We start from the raw sequence: 10,585 nt of genomic DNA, 5'->3' as shown, positions 1-10,585 counted from the left end.
GTAAATGCTACTTCAAGGCATTACCTGGGGGCACATCTGCCATTTTAAAATGGAATAGCAGCTTTCCAGAGATGATATGCCTTCTCTGGGGCTTAGTGAACCTGCTGGCATTTCCCTTCTCTCCCCTCCAGGCACATGGTAAGGTTGCATCTCCTTGCTCCCCTGAAATTAGGAGTGGCCATGTGACTAGTTGTGGCCAACTTGACATGCGCGGCTGATGGCTGGAGCTTGTGTGACTTGTCGGTGCTCCTTCCCTTGCTGGGGTGACCACTAACGTTACAGGGAGAAGGCGCCATTGGTGGGGTCCCTGGGTGAGGGTGACAGGAGCAGGGTGTCCTGCCAAGCTAGGGTGGGCATGGAGCACCAGTGAGAAATCAGCTGAGCCACTGAGGTTTCGCGGTTGTTATCCACCAGCCAGCCCGTCCTCACTAATACACCTGCCTTGCCAGGAAAAGACAGAATCCAGGTGCTGGGTTTTTTGCAAAGATACAGAGATGAAATAAGCTGGGTGGCACAGTAAAATTTATTTGTCTTTATGATTTACACATAGTAATTAGACACACAAAAGAACAAACATTGTCAGATGGCCATATGTAGCTTCGGATATGACTGGTCCCAGCTCAATCACCCAAACCTTCATTCAGTTTAGAAATGAGTTCCTTTTTAATGGTTTTAATCTTTTTATTCAGTCCCCAAGGCTTGTACAGTTCAGTACAAATGTTTCTGCTATTTTGTTATTGTCAGGCACATGATGTTTACCAATTCCCAGGAAATAAATGAAATCAACATAGAAGTCCTATGACAATTGAGTACATTTTCACAGAAATACATTTGATGAGCTCATTACAGTTTGATACAGTTTAGCTATCAGACCTATACACGAAACATGAAACATGAACAAACTGCATTTGTCTTAAGGATTTATTTCTTTTAAAATATTTACCACACTTGTTTTGTGCAAGAGTTCCATTGATTTCTTTGGTTTTAAACATTATAGCTCCGTGTCATCTAAATATGTATAGTTCTGTTTGTACCAAACATCAAGAATAAAAACATTTAAACAAAATTTCAGAAGGTAAAAATGGAATTATTGCTTCAGTATAAAAAATGTCTGGCCCATTTGGGTACTATTGCTATTATTGCTTTGCTTCTATTGGAAAACTATCCTGGAAATCAAGGAATGTACCCCCACAGCTCCCTGCTGAAAGTATAATTTGGTTGTACATTATCATCTATTATTAATATGCCCTACCTTCACCAAAGCTATCCTGATCTTGTCCTTAAAAACAAAACAAAGTGAAACAGCATAAATAAATAAGCTTACCTAGGGGATACAATAAATAAGCTACTAGAAATAAGAATAAAGAATATCATAACATAAAGCCCTTCAGTGCTGTACAATTAAACAATGGCTTCAGATTTTCAAGGTCTCTGAACACAGCTTTCGTTTTATAACACAGTTTTAGTGCTGGTATGCAGCTGACAGATCTAGAGAAGAATACCTTTCTGTTGTTTTCAGTATCTAAAAATGAAAACATAGTGGCTACAGTTGTAAATTCTGCCCTTTGGAAACTTACTAGATAGGTACCATCATCGATTTTGGACTGTTGCCTAGTTGTAGAGCACAAATCTTAGGGATTAAAAAATATATATATAATATTCCTTTGATTCTTAGTGGTTTCTTGGTCTCCAGAATAGTTATAGAAACAAACAGAGAAGAAATCAGACTCAAAAGTTTTGCTGCCTTCTTTTCTTCGCATCCATTGCATCCAGAATGGGTTGTCTTTTTGCAGTGTATCTTTGACGAAGCTCTTCTATTTCTCGTTCCATCATGGGGTCCAGTGCTTTTAACCGCATCTGTAGTTCTTCTAAACTTAAATTTTTTAACTAGAAGCAGAAAAAAAGTGAAGATATTAATGCAGTAAACTTATCTACAATAGGTTAAAATCTAATGGGTTTTAGCATGAATATTTCAGCAAACCCTCTTCGATGTCTTTGAAATATGGTTCAATAATTAAAACAGGAATTCCTTCACTGAAGAATCAAGAAGCCACACCTTGTAAGAATCTTAAGTAATTCTGCAAACAAAAGCAATAAAAAACCTCTGCTTTTAGGAAAGAAAAACGAGGAAAAAAAGCAGATGAAAAGTATTAGTTTTTTAAAGGGCAGAAAGACAAACCCACCACTGCCAATGCACGGACTTTCAGGATATGCTCTGGATATATCTGCTGCAACCTCTCCCATCCCCACCAGCTCCGGAGCACTACTGTAATTGTGAACACTTGCAGAGATCCCCCCAAGAATGGGATGAGACTGAATGCAGGTTAAATTACCCATCCTACTCTGCATTTTACCAAATGCTCAATTTTTAAGTACTTGGTTAATCAGAAAATTAAAGTACCTAGAATACTTTTATCCCAAACATTTTGATACAGTAAGGGTTTTAATTTATGCCTCAAAATATCCCAAGCCTGATATAACAGATAACAGTGCCGAGTAAATTCTGACATGCTTGGCCAATTTGAGAATAAACTGCCTATCAAATTTTCACCATCTACATTATAGCTTGACAATAATGATATGATTTGACTAAAGATCTAGTTCGACCATAGTGATTCGGTTCGATTACACTGACTTCTGGAGACAACACCAGCAATCCTTTACTGGTTTTCTGTATAACAGGAGGTGAGAGGCCTCATGTCAGGGGGATGAAATCCATTTTACATAACAGGATCTGTGGCATCTTGAGCTTTACTGTAATTATTTACATGTGAAAACAGCAGGGCACCTAGGTGGCTAGGTCGGTTAAGGGTCTGACCTTGGCTCAGGTCATGATCTTGCAGTTTGTGGGTTAGAGCCCTGTGTCAGGCTCTGTGCTGACAGCTTAGATCCTGGAGCCTGCTTCGGATTCTGTGTCTCCCTCTCTCTCTGCCCCTCCCCCACTCATGTGCTCTCTCTTTCTCTGTCTCTTTCTCAAAAATAAATCTACATAAAAAAAGTTTTATATGTGAAAACAGCAAGATATGGATTATCTCCTGAGAAACGTATTTTAGGATGCCCTGAAATATATAACCTAACACTTGGGATTTATCTTATTAAGATTAAAAAAAAAAATCTAAAACTGTCTCATTCAGAAACTATTATAGCAATGGTGGCAGATAGGTGGTTTAAAAAAAAATCTGTTAAACCACAGTGATTTACAGAATGCTATTACATATTCAGCATCTTGGTAGGTAGGTGCTGTAAGGAAAGCAAAGAAGCACTGAACTATTTCCATGCCTTAAGAAGCTTGCAAATTGGGGCACCTGGGTGGCTCAGTCTGTTAAGCATCTGACTTTGGTTCAGATCATGATCTCACGGTTCATGGGTTTGGGCCCCACATCAGGCTCTGTGCTGGTGGTGCAGAGCCTGCTTGGGATTCATTCTCTCTCTCTTTCTCCCCCTCCAACTCTGCCCTTCCCTTAACTTGCACTCTCTTTCTCTCTCAAAAAAAAAAGAAAAGAAAAGAAAAAGAAAGAAAGACGAAAGAAAGAAACTTGTATATTAGTTAGAAGGGTAAGATCAGCAACTAGAAACATTTGGGACTGACACAAGACCCTACTGCATATAGTACAGATTGATTGCAGTGAGAGGTTCTGAAGTCCATGAATAAGCTTCTCATGTACAAAATTTTGCATGTTCACGTGTACATTTTCCTCGGGGAGAATATCTATTGCTTCTTGCTCTTTTTTTTTTTTTTTTTTATTAGAATCCCAATGAAAAGGGAGAAGCGTCACTAAGCAGATCCCTTTTAGGGGAGCAGGGACCATGCTGGTCCTTGAAAAAGGGGGTGCCTCAGAGATGAGCAGGGCCTTGAGGAGGAAACCCTGCCATGTTGAGGAAGAACTATGGTTGCTGCAGACCCAGGGGCTGGCGGGTCCCAAGCAGGCAAAGCAGGGTTTGGACGTTAGGGAATCATGATCTGCTCTAGAGCAGGAAAATTCCATGAGAGTAATTCAGACTTGGTCTTAATGTGATAAAACTTGCAGCAATTTTTTGGTTTAATAAGAGAACTGTTTTTGGTTATTTTATGAGCCAAATCAGGAAGTGCTCTCGTTACTTTATAGTCTTATAAAAGATTATATAGTAACTTACTTATATAGTCTTATACTTATAAAGTCTCGTTGACTTTATAGTCAACATGTCACTGTTAGCCAAAAATAGTATTTTTCAGCTTGATCCTCCACTTTCCTCACCTTACCTGGCCCTAAATTACTCTTGGTTCAAAAAAAATCCATCCTCACTGAAAAGGTTTGTCACCACTGAGGATACTGAAAAGGATGAGTCACAGACTCTGAAGGAAATTCAAAAGAGGAGTTCCAAAAATATAGGCATGACAGTGTTACGGGAAAGAGTATGTGGGCTCCCAGATGATGACTCTGAAGGTGAGTACCACTTGCCTTGGTGTATGGAAAGTTCCGGTGTGTGCATATATATATGTGTGTGTATGTGTGCATGTGTATATATACATACGCACACACAATATAATATATATACAATATGCCCTATCATAAAACAAAGCTACCTTACTATACCACACCATTATATGCATTTACATATAATGTATTGTATTATATCATATTCTTTATTAATTTTTAATCCAAATATTAATCACGCCACTATTATATGGCCAAATATGTTCAAATCTCTAGGATGATAAAGAATAAGCCAAGATGGGACCTCAGAACTTTCTGAGCTGTATGAACAGGTGATTGGGGGGGGGGGAATGAAGAACCAATAGAGACCATACACAGCCTTGTCTCCCCAAGAAAGACACATCTGGGTGCTGTCAACATGAGATCCAATTTCACTTTGTCTCTTTTTCAGTCCACACTAATCTTCCCGTCTCTGAATTTCAATATAACATTCATAATTTAAACAACACAATTCAGTATTTGATTCTAAGGTCATTTATTATTTCATAATTGATTTTTATGCATGGGTTTCATGCCTCCACGTCAACTGGAATTGGGAAATATTTAAGCTTTAGAGACTGTAAACACACTTAGACACTGCTAAATATCATGGCATGAGGGTGGGTAAACAGAGGTACAGAAAAAAAAAAGACTCGAAGGAATGGGTTAATCTAAGATCAGGAGAAACAGCATCAAAACAAAACAAACAATTTTTGCAGTAAGATATTCCTGTAAGTATCTTATACTACCTTACTGGGGCAAATTACCAACAGTTTATAAATATTATATTACAGTAATGGACTAAATTCAGAGAAAGAAGCTTCTTAGAAGAAAGTTTTCCTCCTCTAATAGGCTTGTATATTTTCAGTATGAAAAACGTGTGACAAACAGGTGTCTGTGAACTTGGAGAACCTTTATCCGGGACTGTTAGGAGATTAGATGGTCCATATAAGAAAATTTATGAAGTATCTAAAGCTTGGTTTTTTAGGTGATAAAAACTTTGTTTTAACCATTTGGAAGAGAAAATCTTTATATAAAGTACTTTACAGACTATGCTGGCTTCTAAAGCAGAGGACAGAGGACTTAAAGCAACCTTTCCTTGATGATGAATCACCATTATTAATTTCTATGTCTAATCTATCTATTCTCTCTCCGTTTTGGCTTTTTATCTTCATTTGAGAGAAAGCTATCAGCTCCTTTCCATAAGACCCTCGTTAGACATATATCATTCTCTCTTTATGGCATTTGTTCATCTATTGGGAACCAGAAAAGTGATTAAGCAATCCTACAAAGCATTACATTAAATAGGAATAAACACATGAAATGAAGGCCTGAGGCTGTTTTAGGAAAGACCGAGCATGGTTTTAGTGCTGAAGCTTGGAACACCTGTTTCTAGTGTTTTTGTTTTTTAAAACATCTGATTTCAGATTTGTGGCTCTGTAAGGTTGAGGTTTCAGGAAATTCTGACGTCTATGTAAGAAACATATATAGTTACGTTTGCAGGTGGGCTGTGAGAGAACTCCAGAGTAGTCATTTATTAAAATATTTATTGATATTTTCTATGGACCAAGCACGTGGATACAGAGATGAATAGAACACTCTACCTCCCACGGAGAACTTGCAATCTAGCTGCCAACACAGGTCCATGCACAGCTAATTGACTGAAGGATGGGCAAGCTGAGAAGATGGGAAAAGGACAGGGCAGAAGGGAAGAAGAATGAGCAGAAACATATAAGGTGCTCAAATGCCAGTACCTTTGGAGACCTCAGCTGGCTGCTGGGATGTAGGGCGGATCCATGGGGGGAGGGGTCAGGAGAGGAGATGGAAGGAGAAGGGAGGCCTTTAAGCACGTTGCACAAACTTTCTGTAGCCAAGAAGGAAATGCTAGATAATTGTGAACATAACTGGTGACATGATCATATAGGAGATAGAAAAATACATCTACTAGCAGGTATAGACAATGGAATATCATAGGGGAAATGGAGGCAGGAAGGCCTGTCAGCAGGTTACTGCAACAGTCTAGTGAGAGGATGAGGCGTGGACCAGGAAAAAGGAAGTAGAGATGGAGAAGGGAGGGTTCTGAGAGACTTGACAATGGAACTGATAGGGCTTTCTTTGTTGACTGGCTGATTACGAAGGGTCAGGAAGAAGGAAGGGCTAGGATGATTCTGGCTTCAAGCTAGGGTGACGGGGTAGGGTTATCATTTTTTTTTAAATGTTTTATTTATTTCTGAGAGAGAGGGAGAGACAGCGTGAGCAGGGGAGGGTTAGAGAGAGAGGGGGATACAGAATCTGAAACAGGCTCCAGGCTCTGAGCTAGCTGTCAGAACAGAGCCCGACGCGGGGCTCGAACCCACGAACCGTGAGATCATGACCTGAGCTGAAGTCGGATGCTTAACCGACTGAGCCACCCAGGCGCCCCAGGGTTATCATTAATAAGGTAGGGGAGTAAATCAAATGGAGTTTTAGTCCTGCAGTGTTTGAGATATGAACAAGGTGGAGACATTAGATATAGATCATAATTTGGAGTTTTGGAGTTCAGGAGAGAGATTAAAGCTACTGATTTAGGGAACCATCAGAATTCAGGCTATACCCGAGGCTCCTTGATGAGGATCAGATCATCCAGACAAGGTTTTCTCCTTGATCTTATGACCTAGGTATCCAACAGAAAATAATTCCCCAACTTCAGCATTTGTGGTCAGAGGCTCTTCTCGTTTTGTTAATAGAAGAGAAATATCGGTAGATTTCTAAGTAACTGGATTATGGTGTCATCTAGACAAAAAAAAATGTGAAGCCAACTTGTAGAACTTTTCACTTTTTCTACAGTGGGTATGATTCTAGACATGAACTTCTGGCTGAGTTTTGACTTATGATTAAGTCCTAATAAAATATATTCAGCACTCTGCATTTCTGTAGCTACTACCAAGCCTCTCACAGGCATGAAGATGATTGGGGGTTGGGGGAAATGGGGCAGGACCAGCATTTCCAATTTCTTGGAAAGCACTACTACTGCTCGATGGCTTAGTAGTAAATAGGGTCACAAAACAGATAAAATTTTATGGCGACTCATAATGACAAACATGGCCCTATAATATTAAACCATCCCACTATCACCCTTTTAAAATGCTAATCCAAAATTAAAACAATTTTGGAGGCCAATGAAGATAATACAAGAAGGAAAAGTTGAGCTTCCTGAATTATTATCGACATTACTGTGACAAGAGTTTCATTCACTAAAATTAGCTTTCTTGAAAATCTTCATAGAACGGAAGGGAAATCACTTCAGAATTTTTATGTTTATGGATCAACAGAGCTTGTGGTAAATTAACTTGAACGTATATAGTTTTAAATATAGCAAAGAAATGTTACTTACGAGCCATCTTTCTACAATACAAGGAACACAAAGTAGCTATATTACCGCAGCCATCTGCCAGATGGCTAATTCCAAAATAAATGCAGAGTAAACCATAGTTGTCAGTTTAGGGCTCTGTAAGTGAAGTCAGTGAAGAGCATCTTAGGTTATGCATACGTTGTGGTTTTGACTGTATGTGAACAAATGTACAAAAATGAATAACTCATCTAGGAATGGCTTTTATATGTTGTAAGCTATTTCTATTTAATAAAATTTGGTTTTGAATTTAATGGGAACACAGAACTTGCACAGCTAACAGTGATTCTTAGATTTTTAGATCTTAACATTCTGAGAGAAAATTGTAGTTTGACAATTGTTATAAACATCAAGGATATATAACCTGATTAAGTGACTAAATGAGTCGACATGCAGTATCAGGAAGGGCTTATAAGCAAACACAGAACCTCTTCAAATGCCCAGTCACAGAAAAGGAGATAAGTTTCAGGACAATATTGTCTTATTCCCCAAGGCATGTTTTTCTATTCACAAGAATTTCTGCTTCTCTTGAACATTTGAAATGACAAGTATCAGGGGGCAAGACATATTAAGGACAGAGAATAAAATCAATTTCCATAAAAAGAGTTTAAACTGAGGTCAGAAAAATTGAATCATATGAGCCTCAGAGAAACACTTTGTGAACCTGGGATTATTAAACACCATTGCATATGAGCAAACCACCGTTTACTTAAAAGCATAAACTATAAGGTTGGGCTATGAGTTAAACCTCACACAATCTTACTGTAAACAAAAATGTCAGAAATGATCTATTCTAGCTTCCTTATTTTGGGTGAGAAAATGGAAGCCAGCTTACTCAAAATTGATGGCAGAGATAGAATCTGATCTCGAGGTCAATGCATTTTTTTTCATTATAGTAAGTTTGATATATATTTTTTAATGCTTGTTTATTTTTGAGAGGGAGAGAGAGAGAACACATGAGTGGGGGAAGGGCAGAGAGAGAGGGAGACACAGAATCTGAAGCAGGCTCCAGGTTCTAAACTGTCAGCACAGAATCCAATGTGGGGTTCAAACTCACAAACCATGAGATCATGACCTGAGCCGAAGTCAGACGCTTAACTGACTGAGCCACCCAGGCGCCCAAGTTGTATATTCTGAATCTAGCACTGCTAGAGTGCCAGAGTGCTAGATTCAAAATGTTAAGACACCATGGGTGGGAAGGGTGTGGTGCTAAGAAATTTCCAGGGTCTTTAACCTGAGCTGAAAGGGAAAACGGCTTTTTAAGTATTCAGTGATGAAGGCTAGTGAAGAGAAAATCCTGCATAGGACGTGTTCGTAAAATAGTTTTTTACAATGAAAGAAACTGCAGAAATTCAGCAAAAGGTAGAATTACCATTTTCTTTCAGTTTCAGGTCACTTGGTAGACTAGGATTTCCCACCTCATAAAAAGGTTGTTTAAAACAAGTGAAAGTGTTTAAATAAAAACCCTAACTTTTAAACAATAATTAGATGAGAAGATGGATTGTTTCTAAGTTAAATGAAAAGTCAAAGCTACTTTTCAATAGAGGTCAACATCTGTTTGAAAACTGGTATAGTTTGGTACATCAGTGATGGCCTGACTGAACAGCCCATTTTGTTACTAATAGTCCTGGATTATCACATTCCATCCAGGAGGGCAAGGAGATTACAGATCACTATCCAATAAAACCGTATTTCTCAGTATCCCTTAAAAAAGATAAAGAAAATCCAAATAAATGATAAGCAAATTAACAGCTCACTTACTAGCTCCTGCCTCATGCAAGGGCACAGACAGTGCAGTGATGTGAGAAGATGGAAGATAAGATTAAATCTTATAAATTGATCATTTTGATAGTTCATACTTTTAATCGTTAGAATTACTTCTGAACTCTATGAGAACAAGAAAAGTTTCTAGTTACTGATCAAGAAGAGTTGTCAGTAATGTCAGAACTTTCTGCAAGTTTATATATCCAATCTACTATAAAAACCTAATACATTGCATTCAAATGATGAGTGAATTACTTTCTAAAATAATATCATCTTAAGAGCTCTCTGAGGAAGACACTTAGATTTTTGTATTATTTTGTCAAAAACAGTCCTACTTACGTAAGAGGATTTTTAAAGTCTTACTATCAAAAAATAGCAGAAATAAGATTATGAAGTTTTAAAATGCATAAATGTGATAACATTCAAGACTTAATGGGTCCACGAGTTGCTGGTATAATCAGTCTGTCAAAATAAACAGAACACTGTCACAACAAAGCAAGTGGCCTTATATGTTAATGTTAACACATTTAGTTAAATAGTCAATCAAGAAAATCCTGTACAAGGTTTGCTGTGTTTACTGGGAAAACAAACTCTTCCTAGCAACTGTTTAAATAAATCTCACAGATGCTACAGACCTTATTAGTGGCTTGTGATTAAAAAAATATGGATTGTTAATACTGTATCCTGACTCATCTATTTTCCCATCTGCTAGCAATTCTAACAAAATGAACTATCAACAGAATGGCTAACAACAATAATTTTCTATGGCAATTTTGATGCCGAATTGCCTATATAGCATTTTGTAAGATTGACCAGGGCATGCCTCGGACTGCTCTGAGTTGTTTGTGGCCCGGAGTAGCATACTCCTTTTCCCCCGAAAATTCTACTGTAGCTCAGATTTTTACTGTGTTGAACAGAATCTGGTTTGCTTTTACAAAACACTGTTCATGGACGTGGCCACACTCATTTTGCTAACAGT

The 10,585-nt window shown here is 38.2% G+C and overlaps 1 protein-coding gene across 1 annotated transcript in view; it reads right to left on the bottom strand.

Moving 5' to 3' along the window:
* Positions 1-500: 500 nt before the first annotated feature.
* STK3 (serine/threonine kinase 3) overlaps positions 501-10,585 on the bottom strand; it is a 236,211-nt gene continuing 226,126 nt past the window's right edge. Inside the window, exon 11 of the mRNA XM_077748229.1 lies at positions 501-1,887. Within this exon, the coding sequence (XP_077604355.1) occupies positions 1,729-1,887 (159 nt within the window). The 3' untranslated portion in view covers positions 501-1,728. The remainder of the gene's footprint in view (positions 1,888-10,585) is intronic.

The sequence above is a fragment of the Crocuta crocuta genome, unplaced genomic scaffold (genome assembly GCF_008692635.1).
Source record: "Crocuta crocuta isolate KB4526 unplaced genomic scaffold, BGI_CrCroc_1.0 scaffold39, whole genome shotgun sequence".
Lineage (NCBI taxonomy): Eukaryota > Metazoa > Chordata > Mammalia > Carnivora > Hyaenidae > Crocuta > Crocuta crocuta.
This window is presented reverse-complemented; position numbering and strand designations above follow the sequence as displayed.